The sequence below is a fragment of the Diaphorina citri genome, unplaced genomic scaffold (assembly GCF_000475195.1).
Source record: "Diaphorina citri unplaced genomic scaffold, Diaci psyllid genome assembly version 1.1 scaffold291, whole genome shotgun sequence".
Lineage (NCBI taxonomy): Eukaryota > Metazoa > Arthropoda > Insecta > Hemiptera > Psyllidae > Diaphorina > Diaphorina citri.
In genome coordinates this window covers 206134-232966 of record NW_007377727.1, presented here as the reverse complement: position 1 = coordinate 232966, position 26833 = coordinate 206134, and the positions used below count along the sequence as shown (strand labels likewise).

The following is a 26833-nucleotide window of genomic DNA, read 5'->3' as shown; positions in this document are numbered from 1 at the left end:
CTATTCAATGAACCGGATATCGTTGCGAACATCAGATGTAGGAGAATGAGATGGATGGGACATGTGTTAAGAAGAGATGATGAAAGTCTAATCAAGAGTGTTTGGGAAGGAGAACTAACAGGGACGAGAAGAAGAGGACGCCCAAAGCTGAGATGGAAAGACCAGATCAAGAGGGACATGGCAAAAATTAACACCACGGAAGAAGACGCAAATGTTAAAAATAAAAGAAAAAAAAAATATGCTACTTCATGGAGGTCCCAACTCACCATCTATCGCCACTGACTTTCCCGTGGGTTTTCTTCTCATGCAACGCCCTATGATTGGCAAGCTGACACTTCTGCGCGAACATTTTACCACACTGTTCACACTTGTGCTGCTTCTGTTTAGAATGACTGGTGAGATGGCAACAGAGTCGGGTCTTTGTATTACACACGTAGTCACAGTCCTGAGGTAAAGAGAAATCACATCATTACCTATATTAATAGAAATAACTAAGGATAAAGTCCCAGTAATGACACGAAAAATTCTATGTCGGCACAACAGGCCTCCCTCGCCCATTTCAGACCGCTTTTGGGCGCTTCAGACCGCCCACAGTCTGTCTGGACCTTGTTTAGACTGCGGGAGTAAAGGGACTTTTCAGTCTCATTCTGGCAGGATGAACAAGGTATATTCTATTCTATTTTAGAATGACTGGTGAGATGGCAACAGAGTCGGGTCTTTGTATTGCACACGTAGTCACAGTCCTGAGGTAAAGAGAAATCACATCATTATCTATACTGATAGAAATAACTGAGGATAAAGTCCCAGTAATGACACGAAAAATTCTATGTCGGCACAACAGGCCTCCCTCGCCCATTTCAGACCGCTTTTGGGCGTTTCAGACCGCCCACAGTCTGTCTGGACCTTGTTTAGACTGCGGGAGTAAAGGGACTTTTCAGTCTCATTCTGGCAGGATGAACAAGGTATATTCTATTCTATTCTATTCTATTCTAAGCTAAATTTTAAGACTTGACTTGGACTGGAACCACCAACCTCCAGATCTACCGTGCTAATCACTGAGGTTGGCTACCGTATTTCATTCATCCTCTCTGTGGCACTTTCGCTAAGGAGATATGAATTTTCAACTTCAACATCCTGACTGCCAAAGCATATTCCATGGTGTTTACCCACAGAAACCCAGGTATTAAATAAAACATGTCAGGACAGGTAAGGTGGATATCGCCTTACCTGACTTTGTTTCACTGTCGGAGGAAGCACTGTGCAATATACCTTCCCCTTTTAAAGATACTCTACCATTGCACATGTGACATGTTTGGCAACAATGCCTATTTTTTCGCTGTCACATTGATCTGGACACACTATATATTAATAGAAATAACTAAGGATAAAGTCCCAGTAATGACACGAAAAATTCTGTGTCGGCACAACAGGCCTCCCTCGCCCATTTCAGACCGCTTAATACACTAAGCTAAATTTTAAGACTTGACTTGGTCTGGAACCACCAACCTCCAGATCTACCGTGCTAATCACTGAGGTTGGCTACGGTATTTCATTCATCCTCTCTGTGGCACTTTCGCTAAGGAGATATAAATTTTCAACTTCAACATCCTGACTGCCAAAGCATATTCCATGGTGTTTACCCACAGAAACCCAGGTATTAAAACATCCTCCTTGACATGAAGGACAGACTCATTCTTGGAATTTTTTCATCAAAAAATAGCAAAATTTCACACAGAAGTCTTCGTTCAGATCAGATAACCATTGAAAATGCATATGTAAGTGGAATGGGGCAGCAAGTGTGGACGTCCAAAGCGGAATTTCTGTAAGATATGAATTTTCAACTTCAACATCCTGACTGCCAAAGCATATTCCATGGTGTTTACCCACAGAAACCCAGGTATTAAAACATCCTCGTTGACATGAAGGACAGACTCATTCTTGGAATTTTTTCATCAAAAAATAGCAGAATTTCACACAGAAGTCTTCGTTCAGATCAGGTAACCATTGAAAATACATATCTAAGTGGAATGGGGCAGCAAGTGTGGACGTCCAAAGCGGAATTTCTGTGATTGAATAAAAAAAAGTCCGATATTAAAATACGACTTATTATTACCGGTACGGGACAGTAGATGAGATCGCAATCGATACTGTGCGCCTTGTGCATGTGATTCGTACATGTCACCCATCTGGTAAACACCTCGCCGCACGTTGCTTCATAGCACTTGAACCCTTGGCTGGTGTGACAGGCAGCGTGTATGGTCAGACTGGTCTGCGAGGCTAACTTCACACCACATGTGCTGAGCGGAAGGTAGCGCGTCTGCCTTGTAAGCGCTTGGTCGCGGGTTCGATTCCCGCCCGAGGGGACCAAATTACTAAACTCACCGAAACGGTTTGAGATCGCATATGGGATCCTCTAGCCACGCCTTATACTCTCTGTCCTTGACACCAGTACCAGTGGCTTGTTCTACAGGCAGATTCTGACTGATTGAGGATTCTTCTTCAGTATCTCCTTCCACTTTATCACCTCCCAGATTTCCTGTCCTTTCGACAGCAAACTCCTTAGTGTCCACAACCAACGTCTGAAGAATAGAATAGAATATACCCTGCTTATACTGCCAGAATGAGACTGAAAAGTCCCTTTACTCCCGCAGTCTATACAAGGTCTTATGTATTTGATACAGAATAGGTGTAAGTAATCGTGTAACCACAAAAGTAAGCAAAATAGGTACAAAAGGAAGAAATGTTGATTGAAAACTCGGTAACTTTGTGAAGGTCCATTATAACTATTGGATTTGTATGGAAATGGAAAACGAAGACTTCTTCACAATAAAAGTGAACTAGTATTCCCAGATTTCCTGTCCTTTCGACAGCAAACTCCTTAGTGTCCACAACCAACGTCTGAAGAATAGAATAGAATATACCCTGCTTATACTGGTAGAATGAGACTGAAAAGTCCCTTTACTCCCGCAGTCTATACAAGGTCTTATGTATTTGATGCAAAATAGGTGTAAGTAATCGTGTAACCAGTAACCACAAAAGTAAGCAAAATAGGTACAAAAAGAAGAAATGTTGATTGAAAACTCGGTAATTTTGTGAAGGTCCATTATAACTATTGGATTTGTATGGAAATGGAAAACGAATACTTCTTCACAATAAAAGTGAACTACTAGTTTTCCATATAACCCAATAGTTGGAATGAAGAATTAACAGAGTTTTTGCACCGTTTTATTTGGGTGGACATAATGTGAGAATTTGGGTGGACATGAGATTTTTTCAGAGATTTAATAGAGGGAAAGAAGACAGGATAGGAGAAAGCCAGCCGTTCCGAGAACGAACCTTATCTCTTTAAGATAAAATCAGCTCCCAGGCGGGAATCGAACCCGCGGTCTAGCGCTTACAAGGCAGACGCGCTACCAACCAAGCTAACTAGGCTGGCTGTACCTAAATTACTCGGTAATTTTGTGAAGGTCCATTATAACTATTGGATTTGTATGGAAATGGAAAACGAATACTTCTTCACAGTAAAAGTGAACTACTAGTTTTCCATATAACCCAATAGTTGGAATGAAGAATTAACAGAGTTTTTGCACCGTTTTATTTGGGTGGACATAATGTGAGAATTTGGGTGGACATGAGATTTTTTTCAGAGATTTAATAGAGGGAAAGAAGACAGGATAGGAGAAAGCCAGCCGTTCCGAGAACGAACCTTATCTCTTTAAGATAAAATCAGCTCCCAGGCGGGAATCGAACCCGCGGCCTAGCGCTTACAAGGCAGACGCGCTACCAACCAAGCTAACTAGGCTGGCTGTAAGTAAATTAAAAAAAAAAAATAGATATTTACTTACTCTATCATGAGCCGTCTTCAAATGGAGCACGAAAGCGTTTTTCTTGTCATGAGGGAATCGAACCCGCGGCCTAGCGCTTACAAGGCAGACGCGCTACCAACCAAGCTAACTAGGCTGGCTGTACCTAAATTAAAAAAAAATAGATATTTACTTACTCTATCATGAGCCGTCTTCAAATGGAGCACGAAAGCGTTTTTCTTGTCATGGGTAAACGCACAACGCTTACACTTGTACACTTTGATGATATCACAGACGGCATCCAAGGTTTCAACTGCTTTTGCATCTCCAGCATCTTTATCTTTGCCAATTTCTTCATCAATCCCTTCATCACCAATTTCTTCATTTCCTTCTTCGCCAATTGCTTCTTCATTTTCTTCTTCGCCATCAACAGGCACAACCACCAAGTCAATCTCCATTTGATCTTGTTCAGCCGTTCTTTCAAATGCCTTTTCCCCTTCAACACTTTTTATCCTTGTACTTGCTTCTGGGATGTCTTCAAGTGTTTGATCCTTCTTTTGAATAACTTTGTTTAAGTCCTCGAATCGTTTTCCGTCATCTTTTTTTTGCATGATTTTAGTGTTTCCTTCAAGTCGTCTTCCTTCATAGTTGGTATCTTCGGCCATACTTTTCTTATCTTTGAAGATAGCTTTGAGAAGTTCCAGACTGTCGAAAGTTCGGTTCTTATTTGGAGTAACTACTTCGATCTTTTGGTCATCTGTGGCATCTATTTTTCTGTTCGAGTCTTCTTCCGCAATAAGATCGTTTGGATGGTCATTTAATTGTGACGTTTTATTGTGTGTTTCATCAGTTCGGATAGTATTCAGATTGTGTACATCTTCTTCAACAAAGTGTCCGTTAGCATTCCGAATGCCGTCTTCTAGACAAGTGGTTTCCTCTTGGCTGAGATCTTTCCTGAATATTTCTTTATTTTTGCATCCCAATATGATTGTTTTGATTTTGTTCTTGTGCAGTATATCCAGAATGAGTTTGTTGGTTTCCAGTAACGACTTGGACGAATCCTGTTGACTTTTGTTGTTATTGATCACTATTGTCTTCATTCCATCGCCGTTTTTGATTTGTATAGTTTTGTACGTATCGTGATTATTTCCTTGGGAGTCTTTCAGCTTAGATGTGATCTGCTTCAAAGGCAAAGTATTGTTGTTCAAGTTGAAGTTCGTTTGGTTTTCCTCCAGAGATTTTCTCCTTGGTCCTTTATTTGCATACATGGGAACTATTCTGACGATTTTATTTTTGATTGGTACACTTAAAGTTTTTGACAGAGGCAATGGTTTCGTTATTAGCTTGGTGTTCGAAATCTGATTGGACTTCAATGTCTTTGCATTTCTATCCACCTCTTTCATACGCATACACGTCGACGAATCTGATTGGTTCGCGAACTTGTTTTGTGATAACAGTACGTTTGATTTGATTGGACTGTTGTTCTGTCTGTTTTTTGCTGCGTTTACTTTGTTTATTAGCTCTTTGATCGTGGTTCGGTCTGCTGTCAATTTTGGAGCCACTGCAGTTGTTTTTGCTGTCATTGGTGCGATGCTTTTAGCAATATTTTGCAGTGGTTCCACGTTGTTTAGCTTTTGTATGGTTTTGTTTGAATCAATCGCAAGGTTTTTTCTTGGCAACAGAGTTTTAATTTGTTTCTCGTGTCCAGAATGTACAACATGTTCAAATGTTGTATTTCCACCATATTCAATGGATTCATCCTGTTGAAGGACGTTGCTTTTGTGGTCTATCGATGGTTTGATGGAATTAGTTTGCTGTTTATTAACTTGATGAGGTTTAGATGAAGGTTTCACTATGTGAAGTCTCTTAGATGATATTTTTTTACTCTCTGCTATTTCATTTGAAGATGGATCGTCTACCAATTTATAAACTTTATCCTCGCCGTTCATTTTCATGATTATGTATTTTGGTTTCTTTTTTATATCCTGTTTTATGTCTTTCGGCTCCACTGCTATTTCATAGTTATTCTTTTCCTTGTTCTTCACATTAGTCACCATATTATTTCTCACTTCTTTGAGATAGTGATCGTTGCTCACCTCTGGTATTGTTTCGTAATGTTTACTACCAAGTGCAATGTCCAGTTGCTCTTTAGTATTCAGAACACAACTTGGTTCTTTATTTCGTACTGGATAGGTTTCAATGACTTGAAGCTCGTCATAGGCTTTATCCACATCAATATTCTTCGCTTGTTCAATAGATCTGACTGAATTAATCAAAGTAGAACATGAAGAGGGAAACGATTCTACCGTTTTCACGCTCGAAGCTGTACTGTTTTCCCTTAAACTGTTCACTCCGTTGTAATAAACATTGTTTTTCGCTCGTCATAGGCTTTATCCACATCAATATTCTTCGCTTGTTCAATAGATCTGACTGAATTAATCAAAGTAGAACATGAAGAGGGAAATGATTCTACCGTTTTCACACTCGAGGCTGTACTGTTTTCTTTTAAACTGTTCACTCCGTTGTAATACACATTGTTCTTTCCTTTCAGCAATGTTTCACTTGCAGAGAAAGTGATATTTGTTCCGGGAAATGCAACTTCTTTCAGAGGTTCATTCAACAAGATGAATTTGTTCGCTACTGTTTTATATAGGAATTTAGGATGAGATTGATCATTTATAATGAGATCATTCAGTGGATTATATCCGTCAGATAGAGAAGATTTGTTTAGTATGAATAGTTCTTTCTCAGGAGGTTCGTCTGTTTGACACTCGATATCTTTATGTGTTAACACTTCAACAGTTTCGTTCTCTGTTATATCAGATGGTGGGAGTGTTGGATCAGCAATATTGAGATTATTGTCTATTTCATCCTTTCCTTTATCAGACAAACATTTGTTGATACCCACAGAGTCAGTTCTCGCTTGTGAAGATACATGAGAAACTTGAGCATTCAAACTTTTATTCGTAGTTTGGAAAGGTGTAGTTTTTGTTTTCTTAGCTTTGCTTGGTTTTTGTGTAACTTCTTGTGTGCTCTTATGAAGTTCAGGTACAACTGAGGATTTTTCATTCGTTGCATTACTTTTCTTTTTAGCTTTCGACTTCACACTGATTTTTTTGTTTTGGATGGGTAGCACTTTGTTTGCACTATCTTTGTTTGGAGCTAAGTGTAGTGATTGATTGAAGGTTGTCAAAGATTCATTTTTCTCTTGAGATGGATTATCGTGAACTAACGGTAGAGCAGGTTTTACATTGGATTTTTTCTTGGTCTCTCGATGGTTGGAGTCATTGCTATTACTTCTACTCCTAGAAGAAATCGGTCTTGGCTTGGAAGTCTTTTCGACATCTTTCTTATTACTCACAATAGAAAATTGAGTTCCTGATTTAGGTCGGGAGTCGATTTTAGTAGAGTCTTCGATCTTTTCTACCAATGATTTAGTGTAGGTTTCAACAATACATTTAGGTTCACGTTTATCTACAGTTAAATTGTGGCTTCCTTTCGAATCATCTTCTAGACTTTGGTTATGAGATTGAGGCGTTGACTTTTTATTCGAAGTTTTTCCGACCTTATTTGAACTTTTGCCGAAAATTTGCTTGATAATTTTCGGTTTGTTTGCAATTTGTTCCTTTGAAATACTTTCGTCATCTTTGTTCGGTATTTTATCTCTTATATTTTTCAAGATTTTCGGTCTTGTAATTTTCTTTTTAACATTTGATTTCAAATTTACATCACTATTTCCGCTTTCACCTTCAAATATTACTTCCGATATTACGGTTTGTTTGCAATTTGTTCCTTTGAAATACTTTCGTCATCTTTGTTCGGTATTTTATCTCTTATATTTTTCAAGATTTTCGGTCTTATAATTTTCTTTTTAACATTTGATTTCAAATTTACATCACTATTTCCTTTTTCACCTTCAAATATTACTTCCGATATTTTTTGATCGTCTACTTTTCTAAGAACCTGTTGTTTACAAGACAGTTTCTTCTTTTTATTTACTTCAACTGTTTTTGGTAATTTAGATTGACTCTTTTTGTCTTCAACTATCTCTGAAACGATAGTAATATCTATATTTTCAGTTGAAGAGAGTGGGTTTGGAGTATTTTCTTCATTGCTCAATTCTTGACCCAATTCATTGTTTTGATCTATATTGAAATATTCGGATAAATTACTAAACATTTCTATATTTTCCAACATTTGAGATCCCATGAGCGTTTCATTTTCCTCGTCCAATAGTTTACTATTGTCAATGAGGGATTTCCCATCATCCTCATCAATAGTCATAGATTTTTCAGTGGAATCTTCATTAACTATATGAGAATTGTGTAATACTTCGTCTTCATTTAAGCTGATAAGTTCATTGTTTAAATTGACATCCTTGTTAGTTATCAATATTAGTTTTAGTTTATTCAGGACTTGTTCTTTCTTACTTCTGCTACTAACTGGTGCAGGCGTTTTTTCTGTAAAATCGCTTGCACTACAGGATTGGGGTAATTTTTCAATAAGTTCATTATTTGTAATAGCATTGCTATCAAGCCTGATTTGTTTAGCTGGTGGCTCATTCATTTGCTTTGAGTGGGAGCAACTCAGTATTGTTCGTTTTCTTGGTTCTTTAAATTCTTCTATTTCCATGCATTCCGATGTTGTATTCTGATCCACATGTTCACAATTTGAGAGTAATTTCAAATTTTTAGTTTCTTGACTTGACTCTATTACCTTGTTTCTATTTTCATGAGATTGGGGTAATTTTTCAATAAGTTCATTATTTGTAATAGCATTGCTATCAAGCCTGATTTGTTTAGCTGGTGGCTCATTCATTTGCTCTGAGTGGGAGCAACTCAGTATTGTTCGTTTTCTTGGTTCTTTAAATTCTTCTGATATTTCCATACATTCCGATGTCGTATTCTGATCCACATGTTCACAATTTGAGAGTAATTTCAAACTTTTAGTTTCTTGACTTGACTCTATTACCTTGTTTCTATTTTCATTGGAGTCATTACTTGGTTTATTGAAAATATCAATGGTATTTTCAGGTTGAACAGAGATAGTTTTTACATTTGATTTATTGGCGACTTCCATACCGTTAAATATTGACACCACTGTATGATTGTTTTCCACAGACGAATGAACACTTTGTTTAGACAATGTGAAAGGTTGTGTATGGTTAAGATCTCTATTTGTACATACTTTCCTTTTGGTTTTCTTTTTTGCACTATCAAAGGGTTTCTTAGTTTTGTTTGAATTTGAATGATGAACAATGTTCTGATGTTGGACAGTTTCTTCTTGAATAGAATGGATTGAAGCTAGTTGCAGGGATCTTGAAGTTTTTTCGATGTTACTGGTATCTGAAATAATTTCTTGATGTCTATTGGGATTTGAAGATTCTTGGATATCATGAGACAATGTTTCTGCTCGAATTGTTGTGGTAAATTCAGGTCCATTATTAAACAGATCATTAATTTCCATCTCAACATGCTTTGTGTTAAAATGTTCACTGATATCATCCATGCTTTGTAATTCACTGTCACCAAGTATTTCATTTCCACATTTCAAATCTTCACTCGAATCTTGTGAGGTTTTCATTGAATTTGATTCAATCAGTTTTAATGTATGCAACTCATTTCTTTCTGGTTCGATAGATTTCTGTTTGGTAAAGTAGTTCATGTGATGTTGCATCTCATGTTCTAAGCATGGTTTTGGTGGGACTTGAAATATATGCTCAACCAAACCATCAGCATGGTTGTCTATCATTAGGGCTGCATTTTCTTCTCCGGCTTTGTGTTAAAATGTTCACTGATATCATCCATGCTTTGTAATTCATTGTCACCAAGTATTTCATTTCCACATTTCAAATCTTCACTTTCGGTTTATTGAAAATATCAATGGTATTTTCAGGTTGAACAGAGATGGTTTTTACATTTGATTTATTGGCGACTTCCATACTGTTAAACATTGACACCACTGTATGATTATTTTCCACAGACGAATGAACACTTTGTTTAGACAACGTGGAAAGTTGTGTATGGTTAAGATCTTTATTTGTACATAATACTTTCCTTTTGGTTTTCTTTTTTGCACTATCAAAGGGTTTCTTAGTTTTGTTTGAATTTGAATGATGAACAATGTTCTGATGTTGGACAGTTTCTTCTTGAATAGAATGGATTGAAGCTAGTTGCAGGGATCTTGAAGTTTCTTCAATGTTACTGGTATCTGAAATAATTTCTTGATGTGTATTGGGATTTGAAGATTCTTGGATATCATGAGACAATGTTCCTGCTCGAATTGTTGTGGTAAATTCAGGTCCATTATTAAACAGATCATTAATTTCCATCTCAACATGCTTTGTGTTAAAATGTTCACTGATATCATCCATACTTTGTAATTCATTGTCACCAAGTATTTCATTTCCACATTTGAAATCTTCACTTGAATCTTGTGAGGTTTTCATTGAATTTGATTCAATCAGTTTTAATGTGTGCAACTTGTTTCTTTCTGGTTCAATAGATTTCTGTTTGGTAAAGTTCATGTGATGTTGCATCTCATGTTCTAAGCATGGTTTTGGTGCGACTTGAAATATATGCTCAACCAAACCATCAGCATGGTTGTCTATCATTAGGGCTGCATTTTCTTCTCCGATGTTGTAAGTTTCTTTAATTGTTTGTATACTTTGATTCTTGGTATCCAAGGTAAATATATCATTGTTTAATATTATATTACTCAGGTCACTTGTGTCTATACTGGTTGTATCGGGATGACATGAGTTATTATTTGAAATAATATTACTTGTTTCTGAGCCAGGTTTAGGTTCTACAGTAACATCCATGGTTGACATGATTTCACTCTTATTACAATTATTGGTGTTTAAAATGGTCGAGTTTTCAACAAATACGTTCGTTAATGCAGGTAAATGTTCTGGAAAAATATCTGTTGCACCACATTCAAAGTTATTGCTAATCTTTTCACACATATTTTGTAAATCTACATTTTGACTTTGTTTTGAATGTGACTTTTCAATACTGAAGCAACTATTATTGATGTTATCATTTTGATTGATGAGGGAATTGGATGTATCAATACTTGTCCTTATGTTAGGACCAGTTGGTTCATTGAATCTGCCAGTGGGCTCTAATTGTTTGTATACTTTGATTCTTGGTATCCAAGGTAAATATATCATTGTTTAATATTATATTACTCAGGTCACTTGTGTCTATACTAGTTGTATCGGGATGACATGAGTTATTATTTGAAATAATATTCCTTGTTTCTGAGCCAGGTTTATGTTCTACAGTAACATCCATGGTTGATATGATTTCACTCTTATTACAATTGGTGTTTAAAATGGTCGAGTTTTCAACAAATACGTTCGTTAATGCAGGTAAATGTTCTGGAAAAATATCTGTTGTTGTATACTTTGATTCTTGGTATCCAAGGTAAATATATCATTGTTTAATATTATATTACTCAGGTCACTTGTGTCTATACTGGTTGTATTGGGATGACATGAGTTATTATTTGAAATAATATTCCTTGTTTCTGAGCCAGGTTTAGGTTCTACAGTAACATCCATGGTTGATATGATTTCACTCTTATTACAATTGCTGTTTAAAATGGTCGAGTTTTCAACAAATACGTTCGTTAATGCAGGTAAATGTTCTGGAAAAATATCTGTTGCACCACATTCAAAGTTATTACTAATCTTTTCACACATATTTTGTAAATCCACATTTTGACTTTGTTTTGAATGCGACTTTTCAATACTGAAGCAACTATTATTGATGTTATCATTTTGATTGATGAGGGAATCGGATGTATCAATACTTGTCCTTATGTTAGGACCAGGTGGTTCATTGAATCTGCCAGTGGGCTGCATATATTCAGTTAAATTTGTTGTGTATAAATTTATATTAGTTTCTTTGTTCAACAAATCTTCACTTAACTTTTCATTGATTTCAATACTTGATAGGCTATTGTCATTTAAATGTTCTATGTTTATATTTTCCAACCCATCTCCACTAATATCTTGATTTGAATAGATATTGTTTTTTGTGCTCCTATTGTATGAGTTTGGACAAATTGCATGTTCAGTTTGTTTGTTCATAATGTGATCAAATATATCTGATGAGTCTTGGATAGTGTCTTCATTTTGTCCAGCATTTGCAGTTAAATTTGTTGTGTATAAATTTATATTAGTTTCTTTGTTCAACAAATCTTCACTTAACTTTTCATTGATTTCAATACTTGATAGACTATTTTCATTTAAATGTTCTATGTTTATATTTTCCAACCCATCTCCACTAATATCTTGATTTGAATAGATATTGTTTTTTGGACAAATTGCATGTTCAGGTTGTTTGTTCATAATATGATCAAATATATCTGATGAGTCTTGGATAGTGTCTTCATTTTGTCCAGCATTTGGGGGTTGAATAATGTTTTCAAAACAATTCACATCATGATTTTTCACTATTGAATTTTCTTCAAATAAAATAACATCTTCAGATTTTGAAATACCTTTGAAATTCAAGTCATCCCTTCTTGAGTTCACAGAAGAGTTAGTATCGAAAATAAAGATATTAGAAGGATTTCTTTCTGATATAGCTCTTGTTTTATCTATTTCTTCATTAGGCACCAAAGTATTTTTGGTTAACAAATGGTCATGCACTCTACTAATTTCCTGAGATGATGTTAAAGATCCATTTGTTACATCATTTTTAGAATCAACAGAAACATCTTTGTTACTATCAAAGTGGTAAATCTTCTTCTCAAAATTATCATTTTCATTTATGTATTGATGTTCCGTCTGAACAAAGTCAGAATTTGTTTCTTCAGATAATATATTTTCAAAATTATTCTTATTGTTACTAGTTGGTTCTTTACTTTGAACAAAGTTCAAACATTTAGTGAAAGAAAATGTTTTATCATTTGAAGAATTGATTTGAGAAAAAGTATGTGCTTGATTCTGGCATCCTTGGTATTCTGAAGACATTATCTTGGGAGGATTAAAATGCATCACAGGGACTTGGTTTGATTCAAAAGCATTACAAGTGTTTACTTCTTGTTTGTTCACATTGACTCCTGAGCTGGAGTTTATGTTGAAACTCAGAGGAGTTGTAATGGACTTCACTATTGATTCACAATCTTCTACTGAAGACAAAATCACACTATTTACCAAAAATATCATACATTTCATCACCAGTGATTTTGTAAGGTAAATTTCTGATGTACAATACACGGTTCACTTCAGGTGGTAGCCTAACATTAGCTCGCCTTTGACTCATAGCCATCTTGATGGGGTATTTTTCACTTGTGGAGGTAGGTAGATTAAAGTTTTATTGAGATCACGGTATGGATTGCAGGAGATAGAGCAAATTTAAGCACAAATTACAAAAAATCAGGAAAAGAAAAATGAAAATTGAAAAATGTTAAATGACTTCAGTAACTTCAGTTTCAGTTCTTCTTCGATCGCTTGTTACTATGGGAAAGAAGAAAACCCTAGTTGGTTCTGATTCATGGATTTATTTATCCAATCTTTTTATTGCTTTTTTACCAACTACTTAGTCTTACTCATTACTTCATTTTTAGGTGGCTATTTGCCCTGCAGCTCCTTCTGAGGCATGTACTTACATTGCTTGATTCTGAAACAAAGTAAAAAAGGATGATTATAGGTTTGGATTTTGGAGTACAAATTCTCAAACAAATAGGTAGGAATTTATCCGTATTCTTTCCATGAGGCATGTACTTACATTGCTTGATTCTGAAACAAAGTAAAAAAGGATGATTATAGGTTTGGATTTTGGAGTACAAATTCTCAAACACATACCTAGGTAGGAATTTATCCGTATTCTTTCCAGAGGCTAAAGTGCTCATGATGCTCAAGCAATCGCCCCTTTGAATGTCCAGAATTTAGGTATACGATTGGTAAGTAGCTCAAAAATTCGAATTTCCCGCCAACTTTACACGCAAAAAGGCCGACGATGGCCTACGATGGCCCTGTTCATAACCACGGCCAGAGGCTAAAGTGCTCATGATGCTCAAGCAATCGCCCCTTTGAATGTCCAGAATTTTTCTGAACCAAGAACTGAGAGGAGCAAATAGGTACATACGATTGGTAAGTAGCAACACTAGCAACGGAAACTACTACACTTTAACCACTTACCATTGATGTTTTGTACAGGATTGTTTCCAAAAATCATGAATGAATAATCTTGTTCGGTAGACTGGATGGCTTCCTTTTCTTCCATTTCTTAATGCAGATTGTATTGTAATGCGAAAGGAAACACTAATCCACAACAATGGTGTGGAAAGGGCTTGAAAGAGGATTTTTCTCTTCCTTTTTCCAAAAAATCCAGATTTTTTTACAACTTCTTCTTAAATCTTAATTATAAATTTAAAAAATGGCATCATAATTTGTACCTCATAAATACCATTAGAAACTTACGAAACTCTTGGCCCTTTATTTCCGAGTTGTCTATGCTTGACAGGGATGTACTATGTACACCAACTCACATGGCAGGTTTGAGGGTTCACAAGTACAAAAAAATCATCGTTCTGATAACAATTCTGAATAACTGCTTACTACCAGATATTTTTCTCTAGTTTTAAAAGTAAAGATGATACTTTGGGGAAAAAATTGATAGAGCTTGATTTGACAGTTGTAATATTCTGCATGTGTGTTTAGATCTAAAACCACTACCTCCAAGCATACAAAAGTGTTTATTTCCATTTCCAATCATGCTACAAGGGCTAAAAACACTCTACTTGAGATTTTAGACTCAGGCTTTAGGCAAGCTAGGAGAAAGCCAGCCGTTCCGAGAACGAACATTATCCCATCAGGATAAAATCCGCCCCGGGCGAGAATCGAACCCGCGGCCTAGCGCGAAGAAGATTAAAAGTTTATTAACGACTAGTAAATTTCAAATTATACCTATTAGCCTTTCTTTTAGCCAGCCTAGTTAGCTTAGTTGGTAGTGCGTCTGCCTTGTAAGCGCTAGGTCGCGTGTTAGATTCCCACCCGGGGCGGATTTTATCCTATACAGATAAGGTTCGTTTTCAGAAGGGTTGTCTCCTATTCTGTCTTCCTTCTCTCTTCGATTTCGGGACGATAAGATCTTAGCAGTTACAGTTCCCTCTATCAAACCTCTAAAAAATCATTGAAAGAATGGCACAAACAACTCATCTATCCGGAGACAAACCGTGATTTTTTTTCTAGACAAGACATTTTTTCCCCAAGACAAACCGTGATTTTTATTTTCTTTTTATTCAGAAGGGGGAAAATTAAGGCCCCCTCTTGGACTCGAACCCACGAATTCCGCTCTGCAGAAAATATTTGTGATCTCTACATTTCCCTCATATATTTCCGATACATTATACGTAAACAGAACTCATATTATTTGGGCATTCATAAATATAGTCTGTATGTATTTTAGATTTTATCCAAACAGGGGGTAACGGAATTGAACTTTCATTAGTTGATACTTCTACCAAAGTTGAAAAAATTAATTGAGAACTTCCATCAGTTAAGTTGACAATTCATTGAGGACTTGAAGAAAGAAAGGTCATTTTATCCAGTTTTCTATTTTAAAAAAGCCCTTTTTTCGTAGAGCTACTCAATTATTGGCGAATTTGTATTAATTAAAAAATAATAATTACTTGACTATAATAAAATTATGGTTTCAAAAATGTAATGGTACCGACACCGATTTTATTTATACGTAAACAGAACTCATATTATTTGGGCATTCATAACTATAGTCTGTATGTATTTTAGATTTTATCCAAACAGGGGGTAACGAAATTGAACTTTCATTAGTTGATACTTCTACCAAAGTTGAAAAAATTAATTGAGAACTTCCATTAGTTAAGTTGACAAGAAAGAAAGGTCATTTTATCCAGTTTTCTATTTTAAAAAAGCCCTTTTTTTTCGTAGAGCTACTCAATTATTGGCGAATTTGTATTAATTAAAAAATAATAAATAAATAAGATTTGTTTACTTGACTATAATTATGGTTTTAAAAATGTGATGGTACCGACACCGATTTCGTTACTCCCTGTAGGTAGAAAGATAATGCAACCAATATCAGGTAGGATAAATCTAAGTTCTATTATTATTTATTTAAAGAGATTTTGTGGATTTTTGTTCGTTTATACTTTTATTATGTTCTTCCCTTAAGAATTGGTCATTGGTGTGTTCTGTTTTCTGTAGAAAAAACTCACTCAGAAAAGATGCTCCAAAGGGGTCAAAATCCAGAATGTTTTGTCCTGTCCCATTCTGGAGTTGACTTGGAAAAATCACAGAATTTCTTAAAAGAACTGACTATGACTCCTTTTTCTTCCATCAGTATTTTTCTTTCTTTATATTTACCTATGATTTTTTTTTTCTTCTTTTCATTTGATATTATCAAGCTTTATTTTTTTCATTTACATGTGTTTACCCTGAAAGAGAGAAGGTGAGCGTCAGAGGTGAGTCGTATGTATTGTTGTAGAGGTGACCCAATCCCTCGCTATTCAACGGGGGATTACAATTTACATTGACATGGGGGTCTTTTCTGATGAAATTCCTGTGTGCGGAGTCCATTCTGTAGGACTATTGCACCCATTCAGCGCGTAGCGGGGGGAACTCGGCAGCGGTCATGGGAACCCTACTTGGTTCTTCCAACTTAGAAAGTTTTTTTTTATGTAATATAGTTTTATTAATATACCTACAGGAGGTGAGCCATACGAGTATGTACCTATACTTGAAACAATATACGTTCATATGGTATAGCTTTGATTTAATTAAAAAAAAAAAAATCTGCCTGGACCTTGGGGTTATTCCACAAAGCAATTCTGACGTCTTTGGTCCACACTTTACAATTTAGCACAGAATAAAAATAAAATCTATACGCGAATTGAGAAGTGGAAAGTTTTGAGTGAGAAGTCGTTCATGGAATACCCCCCCACATCAAGGAAGATAAACTTACAAAGAACCGAAACAGAACACATGAGGGATTTCAAGTATAAAAAAATATTGATCTCTATTTTGATCGGCAATTTAGCACAGAATAAAAATAAAATCTATACGCGAATTGAGAAGTGGAAAGTTTTGAGTGAGAAGTCGTTCATGGAATACCCCCCCTCATCAAGGAAGATAAACTTACAAAGAACCGAAATAGAACACATGAGGGATTTCAAGTATAAAAAAATATTGATCTCTATTTTGATCGGAAAAAAAAAACAAATATATGCAAACCTAGATAAATCTAATCTAAATCTAAGAGAAACAAACTTACATTCAAAATTCCATTGGTTTCCATCGTTTGAGGTTTTGGATCGGTAGCACCGTTTGAGATTAAGGTACATCCGCTGAGATGGAGTAGCTTTTCAGACAAGTCAAGGTTCGTAGGGAAAGCAGAATTGTTAACGACATTGATATCAGGCCGAGCACCTTTGTGAAATTCAAAATTCTAGGGGGATTTGAGTATTTTCGTTGGCGGATAAACTAGACAAGGTTAAAATTGAACACAAAAACTATAATAATAATGATTCAAAATTCTAGGGGGATTTGAGTATTTTCGTTGGCGGATAAACTAGACAAGGTTAAAATTGAACACAAAAACTATAATAATAATGGATCTTTCCTAATAAATAAAAAATAACAATCAGACTAGCAAAGTTCGAACCTCAGGGAAGCCAAAATATTTGAACTCCTTACAATATAAGGGACTTTGGTTAATGCAATCAGTAATACCTACCTACACAATTCTGTAGGTATTGGGAAAGAATAAAAATTAATAAAATGGAGACTAGAATCGTTTTCCTCTTTTTTGTTAAGCTTAAAAATAAATAATGAAAATCTCTCGTTTAACATTTAAAATATTTTTTCTTCGGCTAAAAAATGCACTACCTTCCAAGCTATCAAGACTGCAAGTAATGTTGACAGTTCTAATGCCTGCCACTCATTCTCAGACTGCTGGAACATGTGTACACAACTTGCTAAAGTTACCACTCCCGTGATAAACTGTAGAAACAATAGGTAACCTAAGCCAATAGTCCGAGCCCATCATAACCACGTTATGCTTAACCGTAGATTTTATATTTGGAACTAGCTCTCCTTGGGGGGCAAATAGATTGGGCATATTCAGCCCAAGACAGTGTGATATGAGAAACCTCCAAGGGTCACAGTTTGCCTATGTAGTATGTACCATGTACCTACTTGAAACTTTTAAATCAAAAATGTCAGATCTAATAATTATGTAGTTCATTTACAAATACTGTTTAATTTTCAGGCTTTGAAATTCCCGACAGAGATGCAGAGAAACTGCTGCATGTCAAAGATGTCATCCGTTACATTGCTGACAGGGAGGATGTGTACGAGTAAATACCAGGGTCCTCTGCGAGGAATCCAAACCACAAGTTGAATTATTGTAAACAAATTATGTAGAGTATAAAAAAGCTGTAGATTCTTGAATCTGATTTTCACTTTGAAGAATTATCAGTTTAAAAGAAGAGGCTTTGAAAACGTTTACTTGTTATGTAGATAAAATCTGCTTTACTATTTTGAAGATCTGCTGCACAGGTGTCAGATATGACACTTAGTGCGAAGATAACTAACTACTTTCAGTTTTGGGGCCACATCAACGGTAATAGCTCGATAAAATCTGCTTTACTATTTTGAAGATCTGCTGCACAGGTGTCAGATATGACACTTAGTGCGAAGATAACTAACTACCTTCAGTTTGGGGCCACATCAACGGTAATAGCTCAAAAATGTTTTGGTTAGAACACTATCAGGAAGCACTTCTATTTTACAAAGGTCATCTAATTTCCAAGTTAAGTTAATCTAGATTGGTCTGAATATATCAAAGCTACAAGAGATAGACGGCCTTGTCACTTAACATGAAGGTAGCAGGCTCAAATCGATAAAATCTGCTTTACTATTTTGAAGATCTGCTGCACAGGTGTCAGATATGACACTTAGTGCGAAGATAACTAACTACCTTCAGTTTTGGGGCCACATCAACGGTAATAGCTCAAAAATGTTTTGGTTAGAACACTTTATCAGGAAGCACTTCTATTTTACAAAGGTCATCTAATTTCCACGTTAAGTTAATCTAGATTGGTCTGAATATATAAAAGCTACAAGAGATAGACGGCCTTGTCACTTAACATGAAGGTAGCAGGCTCGAATTTTTTACAAAGGTCATCTAATTTCCAAGTTAAGTTAATCTAGATTGGTCTGAATATATCAAAGCTACAAGAGATAGACGGCCTTGTCACATAACATGAAGGTAGCAGGCTCAAATCTTGGCTGTTTTTCCTACCTCCATTTGAGCTCTTATTTAATTTGGAGCAAAGTTTGACTTGCTGTATTAGGGGATCATTTTAACACCTTTGTACTTTAGTATTATTTCTAACCATGTAATTTGAAATGTTTGTTATCCTTATTCATGATTGCCATGGTATAAATGTCGATAAGAATATGTACATTTTCACCCTTTACCCAATACAATTTTGTTTTTCCATGGCCATAATGACTTCTACGTGATCTAGTGAGTCCAATCCTAGGTCATTGATGAAATGGCTTTCTGTTGTCAGCTGGAATTGAATAAAATTTGATCATTTCTAGGGGGGCACAAAAAATTTTAAACACTTTTCTTTCATACGTATGTAATGAAAACCAATAAATTACAAGATACTATTTCCCTTTCCCTCCAGTTAATCCTGAAAAATTGACTTACATTACCAGTTCAAAGATATTAAAAATGTTTATGCTTGATGGAATATTTGAATTCCTTAAGTACCACAAAGATCTTATATATGTATGCAATGAAAACCAATAAATTACAAGATACTATTTCCCTTTCCCTCCAGTTAATCCTGAAAAATTGACTTATATTACCAGTTCAAAGATATTAAAAATGTTTATGCTTGATGGAATATTTGAATTCCATAAGTACCACAAAGATCTTAAAGGTAATATTATTGCACTAGTACCTAGGTACCAATTTGAAGTGGAAATCATTCATGAAAAAATCACAATCAAAGAGACATGTCAAGAAATGGAATTTCAGTATGTAATTCAATTTCATTATTAGATCACTTTTCAAATCCAAACATTCCAATCTAATGCAATGTTAACAAATAACATTGTAAGTAATAAATAAATTATATAAAACACAAGTGTCTACCTTGGCTGGATCAACTTTGTCATAAAGATTCAAAACTAGAAGTACTCTTTGTTTGATTAGGTCAAGATCCAACGCCACGTGGCTCTGCCGTACGTTCTGAAAACACACATATTGTATAATTGAACAATTTAACAAAAGAAGATATAGATGTTTACCTTGTCTGCGGTAACTTTATCATAGGCTTTAACAACTTTGAGTACACGTTGGGTGACCTCATTGAATGTTGGTTTCCCTGGAGGCGCTTCATCAGCCGATTCAAATGAAGATTTGCAATATGTCACCTTTAAAGAACAAATGGAAAACTGATGGAACACTCTTTACATGTGTATGCAATTTTATTGAAACAAGAAAAAAAAGAGAGATTTAATAGAGGAAACTAACAACAGAGGTCTTATTATCCCAAGATTTAAGAGGACAGAATAGGAGGGAACCAACTGTTAAAATAACAAACTCTCTCTGGGAACTGACGCACATACCTAGTATTTACAAGGCAGGTGCACTACCTTCCAAGCTATCAAGACTGCAAGTAATGTTGACAGTTCTAATGCCTGCCACTCATTCTCAGACTGCGGGAACATGTGTAGTGAAAGATGCTTGAGACCTAGGTCCCTTATACAGTCTGAACATGAGTGGCTTGCCTAAAGCCTGAGTCTAAAATCTCAAGTAGAGTGTTTTTAGCCCTTGTAGCATGTTTGGAAATGGAAATAAACACTTTCGTATGCTTGGAGCTTGGAGGTAGTGGTCATCTTGACGATTTTTTTTTGTTTGTTTGTAGATATAATTATTATATGTTTTTTCCTTGGTTTTCCACTGTGTTGGGGGTGTTTATTTTTACGGTGTCTTTTAAAAATACTCGAGAACTTCAAATCTAGAGTGTTTAGACTGCTGAAGTAGAGGGACTTTTTGGTCCTATCCGACCACGGAATGTTCTATCTCTATTGGTAAGGACTTAAATAAACACCCTCTCATTGTAAGTCTACATTAGATGAACCTTGTATATTTTGTACGTACGATTTTATTGTACAGAAACTAGTTGCTAGTCCAGAGAATAAGAGTGGCATTCGTGGATGCGTTTGAGTTCAAGTGAGTCCTTCAGTTTTCCGAGAACAAATCATGTCTGTTTAGGAGAAAGTTTGCCCCGGACATGAATCGAACCAGCGACATAGCGCTTACAAGGCAGACGCGGTATCCTTCAAGCTAACTAGGCTGGCGGCTAATTAATTGATATTATTAAAAGTTTATTAATGGGGGACTTTAAACAGGGAGTATACCAGTCTGAATTTCCCTTGCTAAAGGAATAGCAAAGGTTGAGAGGGAAGGGCACCCACTCATAAAATTTGTAGCCAAAACCAAATGTCAGCCCAAAGCGATCACCCTGGTTAGGGCTGATTGAGCGGGTGACGAAAAACGCCGACCCCGTCTGTACACGGGAAAAGGTGAAGAAAAAGAAGAAGATTATTTTTTTTTTTTAATATGTACATTTTCACCCTTTACCCAATACAATTTTGTTTCGGTCATTCTTAAAATTTGACCGTTAAGTGAACGTGTTTTTCCTTTTACATATTATTTTTTATGAAGGAAGCCTAGTTAGCTTGGAGGGTAGAGCGTCTGCCTTGTAAACGCTAAATTGCTGGTTAGATTCCCGCCCGGAGCGAACTTTGTCCTAAACAGATAAGGTTCGTTCTCGGAACGGCTGGCTTTCTTCTATCCTGTATTCCTTCTCTCTGCGATTTCGGGACGATAAGCCCTTAGCACGTTATTTCCTCTATCAAACCTCTTGAAAAAATAGTAAATGAAAAACACCTTTTTCAATATGTAGTTGTATAAAATATTAATATAATATTAATTTCTGTATGTAAAGGTATTTTGTAATCTAATCCTAGACAAAATCAAAATATGGCAAGAACAAAAATTCAAAAATGTATGGAGAGAAAATAAATTAACAAACCAAGAGAAAGAAGATAACCAGTAAATGAAAAAAATAAAGCTTGATAATATCAAATGAAAAGACAGGATAGGAGAAAGCCAGCCGTTCCGAGAACGAACATTATCCCATCAGGATAAAATCCGCCCCGGGCGAGAATCGAACCCGCGCCCTAGCGCGAAGAAGATTAAAAGTTTATTAACGACTAGTAAATTTCAAATTAAACCTATTAGCCTTTCTTTTAGCCAGCCTAGTTAGCTTAGTTGGTAGTGCGTCTGTGATTTTTCCAAGTCAACTCCAGAATGGGACAGGACAAAACATTCTGGATTTTGACCCCTTTGGAGCATCTTTTCTGAGTGAGCTTGTTACTATGGGAAAGAAGAAAACCCTAGTTGGTTCTGATTCATGGATTTATTTATCCAATCTTTTTATTGCTTTTTTACCAACTAGTCTTACTCATTACTTCATTTTTAGGTGGCTATTTGCCCTGCAGCTCCTTCTGAGGTATGTACTTACATTGCTTGATTCTGAAACAAAGTAAAAAAGGATGATTACGCGGCGGAAAATCTCCAATTAAAGTTTAGTAAAATATGCACCCAGTTTACACTGTTTACTCAGGTCTTAGGTAGTATTAGGTAGGTAAGTACATATTATTTACACTCTGTATCGTCGTAAGGGCCAGCCGTTAGCGCATTGTACTAGCACTCTGCACCTCCTAGGTACCTAGGTCATGGGTTCGATTCCAACCCTGGGCAAATTTTTCTCAGAAGAAAAATTCGCAATAGTTTAATATCTAAGATCTAAGTTGATAGGTATTTTTGATTCTTCTACAAGGTGCTTTGGATGATTTTTTCCATGGTTTTGGTCTTCCCACAGAAACAGGATTTTGGAGCACAAATTCTCAAACACATAGGTAGGAATTTATCCATATTCTTTCCAGGGGCTAAAGTGCTCATGATGCTCAAGCAATTGCCTCTTTGAATGTCCAGAATTTTTCTGAACCAAGAATTGAGAGGAGCAAATAGGTATACGATTGGTAAGTAGCAACGGAAACTACTACACTTTAACGGTTAACCACTTACCATTGATGTTTTGTACAGGATTGTTTCCAAAAATCATGAATGAATAATCTTGTTCGGTAGACTGGATGGCTTCCTTTTCTTCCATTTCTTAATGCAGATTGTATTGTATTGCGAAAGGAAACACTAAACCACAACAATGGTGTGGAAAGGGCTTGAAAGAGGATTTTTCTCTTCCTTTTTCCAAAAAATCCAGATTATTTTACAACTTCTTCTTAATTATAAATTTAAAAAATGGCGCTCTTTTAGCTCTTTATTTTTTGTTTATGCGAAGAAAACTTCGTTTACACGATCGTCGGAAAATGACGGTAAACAAGCGTTGCCATTCTTTTTTTTTTTTGTAGGGCAGCAAAAAAACAAACAAAAAACGTAAGATCTATTTTTCTAGAAATCAAGGATCTTTTTAAGGAAAATTCATTTCATTTAAATTATTAATAATCTCTTTTATTTAATTATTTATTCCTTCGCTGTTATCAAAACACAGTCTTGTGTGTGTTCTGTGTAATCAAGAGACTTCGAGAAAACTTTGGCAGTTTGAAAAAATGTTAAATTCAAGTTTTCAAATCTCTGAATTCTTAGCGAGTGATTCAGTTTCAATTTCTGGTGCTCTCCTCCAAGATATTATTATAGGAATTTAGGGACTTTTTCCAAAATCTAGGGACTTTTTTCTTTCGATCTAGGGATATATTTTTTTTCCATCTGGCAACACTGGCAACGGAAACTACTACACTTTAACCACTTACCATTGATGTTTTGTACAGGATTGTTTCCAAAAATCATGAATGAATAATCTTGTTCGGTAGACTGGATGGCTTCCCTTTCTTCCATTTCTTAATGCAGATTGTATTGTAATGCGAAAGGAAACACTAATCCACAATAATGGTGTGGAAAGGGCTTGAAAGAGGATTTTTCTCTTCCTTTTTCCAAAAAATCCAGATTTTTTTACAACTTCTTCTTAATTATAAATTTAAAAAATGGCGTTATGGCGCTCTTTTAGCTCTTTATTTGTTTATGCGAAGAAAACTTCGTTTACACGATCGTCGGAAAATGACGGTAAACAAGCGTTGCCATTCTTTTTTTGTAGGGCAGCAAAAAAACAAACAAAAAACGCAAGTTCAAGTTCTATTTTTCTAGAAATCAAGGATCTTTTTAAGGAAAATTCATTTCATTTAAATTATTAATAATCTCTTTTATTTAATTATTTGTTTGTTTGTTTGTTACGTTTAACGAGCTATTTAATTACTTGATTTTAAGCTCAAAAAATATTTAATTATTTATTCCTTCGCTGTTATCAAAACACAGTCTTGTGTGTGTTCTGTGTAATCAAGAGACTTCGAGAAAACTTTGGCAGTTTGAAAAAATGTTAAATTCAAGTTTTCAAATCTCTGAATTCTTACCGAGTGATTCAGTTTCAATTTCTGGTGCTCTCCTCCAAGATATTATCCTAGAGTCAATACAAATATCTAAAGACGATGTTTGCATCACAATCAATGGAAAGCGTCTTGACCAGCAGGCTCTATACAATCACGGAGTGGTCAGATTGTCACCCAAAATCCTTGGAGGTAAGGGTGGTTTTGGATCCATGCTGCGTGCCATTGGAGCACAAATTGAAAAGACAACCAATCGTGAAGCATGCAGAGATTTAAGCGGTCGCAGACTTCGTGACATCAACGAGGAGAAACGTCTGAAAACCTGGCTATCTCAACAAAAAGAAAGGGAACAGGAAAAGGTTGAAAAGAAGAAAAAGAAAATTGAACGGCTACTCGAGGAACCAAAACATGAGTTCAAAGATGAAACCTATCATGAAGAGAGAACAAATTTGAGTGAGAAGCTGAGTGATTCGTTAGAGCAGGGGTTGAAACGTAAACAACAACCGGGTACAAGTGGAACAAATACATTAAATAAAGCAAAGAAAATTAGAAAGAAAACATTACTAGATGATGAATTAGATGCAATCAATGACAGTGATGATGATTCTGATGATGAGAAAGCCATAGCATTAGCAACGTAATGAAAATAGACAGAATGTACATAGAGGGTGTGTTTATGAACAGGGCTGAGATGAGCTCGGACGACGTGAGATAGCTGTCCCGGTTCAAATTTTATTCAATTCCAGCTGACAACAGAAAGCCATTTCATCAATGACCTAGGATTGGACTCACTAGATCACGTAGAAGTCATTATGGCCATGGAAGATGAGTTTGGTAGGTTACAATAAATTATTGTATCTTTTGTACTAGTGGGGGAAAAATGTTCAACTTTTGTTCTAAGTTTATAGTTATGCTTAACCGTAGATTTTATATTTGGAACTAGCTCTCCTTGGGGGGCAAATAGATTGGGCATATTCAGCCCAAGACAGTGTGATAAAAGAAACCTCCAAGGGTCACAGTTTGCCTATGTAGTAGGTATGTACCATGTACCTACTTGAAACTTTTAAATCAAAAGTGTCAGATCTAATAATTATGTAGTTCATTTACAAATACTGTTTGACAAACAAACAAAAAAAAATCGTCAAGATAAATATGTATTATTTTACAAACACCTGTAATATTCCTAGTAGGACAAAACTTAGAGGGATTTTGAAAATACAATAGAGAGTTTTTGCGACCAAAATTAAGTGTCCCAAACTAAACTCTGGTGGATTTCACCAACGACTTAATGAGAGATTTACCTAATGGGAGAATTTTTAATCATCCTAAGAGGATATTTTAATAATCTAAAAAAGAGTTTTTAATGATCCAAAAAAGAGTTTTTAGTGATCCAAAAAGGAATTTTTAAAAACTCCTGTTTGGATCATTAAAAACTCTGTTTTTAATGATCCAAAAAAGAGTTTTTAGTGATCCAAAAAGGAATTTTTAAAAACTCCTGTTTGGATCATTAAAAACTCCTTGGAAGGTAGTGCACCTGCCTTGTAAATACTAGGTATGTGCGTCAGTTCCCAGAGAGAGTTTGTTATTTTAACAGTTGGTTCCCTCTTATTCTGTCCTCTTAAATCTTGGGATAATCTTAAAAACTCTTTTTTTTACCATTGAAAATTCTCCCATTAAGTCGTTGGTGAAATCCACCATTAACGTTATTTGACGAAAACTCTATCATTTATTCTGTTTATGTGCAGAAACGAGTTTTCGTAAAATAACGTTCAAGAGTTCAGTTAACGCTAATTTGGGTTGCAAAAACTCGCTAATTTTATTCCTACCACTAAAAAAAATCTGATTATCCTAAACTCTAATCTCAACAATCACTTTGAAAATTACGTATGATATTTGATTGCTGTGTACAATTGAACTTGAACAATATAAAAATGGAATGTGTCAATCTACTAGAGATGTGTAAAGAGTGAGCGAGTTACGAACTCTTTTTAGTGGAACTACTCAGTGAGTTGTATCCTAAAACCTGTAGCTGTCTTCAACCCCCAAGGTGTAGTGGTAAAGGGAGTTAGGATCATACTCTCTTACTAAGTATTCTGGAAAGAGTAGTTCTTTTGCTAATTATTCAAAAGCCGTGACAATGAAAAATAAAGCTCCTTTCTGTGTTTAACCTAACCCAATAATAACACTGATCACTGCTCATTTGAGAAAGTTCCTTTTTGCGTTTAACCTAACCCAATAATAACACTGGTCACTGCTCATTTGTGAAAGTTCCTTTTTGCGTTTAACCTAGCCCTATAATAACGCCGGACACTAATATAACTTACTCACTCACTCTCTACTCACCATTAGGTCGTGGTTATGTACCGGGTTATGATAGGCTCGGACTGTTGGGTTAGCTTATTGTTTCAACATTTTGGCATAGGAGTCGTAACAACTTGCTAAAGTTACCACTCCCGTGATAAACTGTAGAAACAATAGGTAACCTAAGCCA

General features: G+C 35.6%; 4 protein-coding genes and 2 long non-coding RNA genes across 7 annotated transcripts; 3 read left to right on the top strand and 3 right to left on the bottom strand.

The window, feature by feature from the left end:
• Positions 1–256: 256 nt before the first annotated feature.
• LOC103507148 (uncharacterized protein PF11_0213-like) lies at positions 257–9554 on the bottom strand. Its single transcript, XM_017443198.2, has 6 exons — positions 7718–9554; positions 6300–7466; positions 4001–6180; positions 2380–2579; positions 2114–2306; positions 257–445 (listed from the first exon to the last, which is right to left on the bottom strand). The coding sequence occupies exons 1-6, from the start codon at positions 9552–9554 to the stop codon at positions 263–265; spliced, it is 5760 nt and encodes a 1919-aa protein (XP_017298687.2). The 3' UTR covers positions 257–262.
• Positions 9555–9651: 97 nt separating this feature from the next.
• Positions 9652–10977, bottom strand: LOC108252132 (probable basic-leucine zipper transcription factor S). Its single transcript, XM_017443197.1, has one exon. It carries the CDS (start codon positions 10975–10977, stop codon positions 9652–9654), a length of 1326 nt encoding a protein of 441 aa, XP_017298686.1.
• Positions 10978–18058: 7081 nt separating this feature from the next.
• LOC113466554 lies at positions 18059–18684 on the top strand. The gene is made up of 2 exons (XR_003390921.1): positions 18059–18357; positions 18472–18684. It is a non-coding gene; the product is annotated as an uncharacterized LOC113466554 (long non-coding RNA).
• A 13-nt stretch (positions 18685–18697) lies between these two features.
• On the top strand, positions 18698–19285 carry LOC113466553. The gene is made up of 2 exons (XR_003390920.1): positions 18698–18865; positions 18981–19285. It is a non-coding gene; the product is annotated as an uncharacterized LOC113466553 (long non-coding RNA).
• A 7-nt stretch (positions 19286–19292) lies between these two features.
• On the bottom strand, positions 19293–23060 carry LOC103507147 (acyl carrier protein, mitochondrial-like; the record flags this gene model as incomplete). The annotated part of the gene is made up of 3 exons (XM_026822086.1): positions 22976–23060; positions 20125–20282; positions 19293–19376 (listed from the first exon to the last, which is right to left on the bottom strand). Coding segments are annotated over exons 1-3 (327 nt in total), but the record flags the coding sequence as incomplete, so codon positions are not given.
• A 297-nt stretch (positions 23061–23357) lies between these two features.
• On the top strand, positions 23358–25031 carry LOC103507133 (replication stress response regulator SDE2). Of its 2 annotated transcripts, none has more exons than XM_026822080.1 (2): positions 23358–23514; positions 24333–25031. In XM_026822080.1, the coding sequence occupies exon 2, from the start codon at positions 24333–24335 to the stop codon at positions 24981–24983; it is 651 nt and encodes a 216-aa protein (XP_026677881.1). In that variant the 5' UTR covers positions 23358–23514; the 3' UTR covers positions 24984–25031. The 2 variants fall into 2 exon arrangements, with proteins under 2 accessions (XP_026677881.1, XP_026677880.1); XM_026822079.1 differs by lacking the exon at positions 23358–23514 and adding an exon at positions 24098–24174 and having other exon boundaries at positions 24247–25031.
• The last annotated feature ends 1802 nt before the right edge of the window (positions 25032–26833 follow it).

Bases quoted from the DNA above. Each gene is read 5' to 3' on its own strand.
- LOC103507133 (XM_026822080.1), top strand. From the start codon at position 24,333: ATGTTAAATTCAAGTTTTCAAATCTCTGAATTCTTACCGAGTGATTCA.
- LOC108252132 (XM_017443197.1), bottom strand. From the start codon at position 10,977: ATGATATATTTACCTTGGATACCAAGAATCAAAGTATACAAACAATTA.
- LOC103507148 (XM_017443198.2), bottom strand. From the start codon at position 9,554: ATGATAGACAACCATGCTGATGGTTTGGTTGAGCATATATTTCAAGTC. The intron at 2,580-4,000 runs GTAAGTAAATAT...TCTATTCTTCAG, and splicing joins TGAAGACGGCTCATGATAGA to ACGTTGGTTGTGGACACTAA. The intron at 2,307-2,379 runs AGTTTAGTAATT...GACGCGCTACCT, and splicing joins GATCTCAAACCGTTTCGGTG to TCCGCTCAGCACATGTGGTG.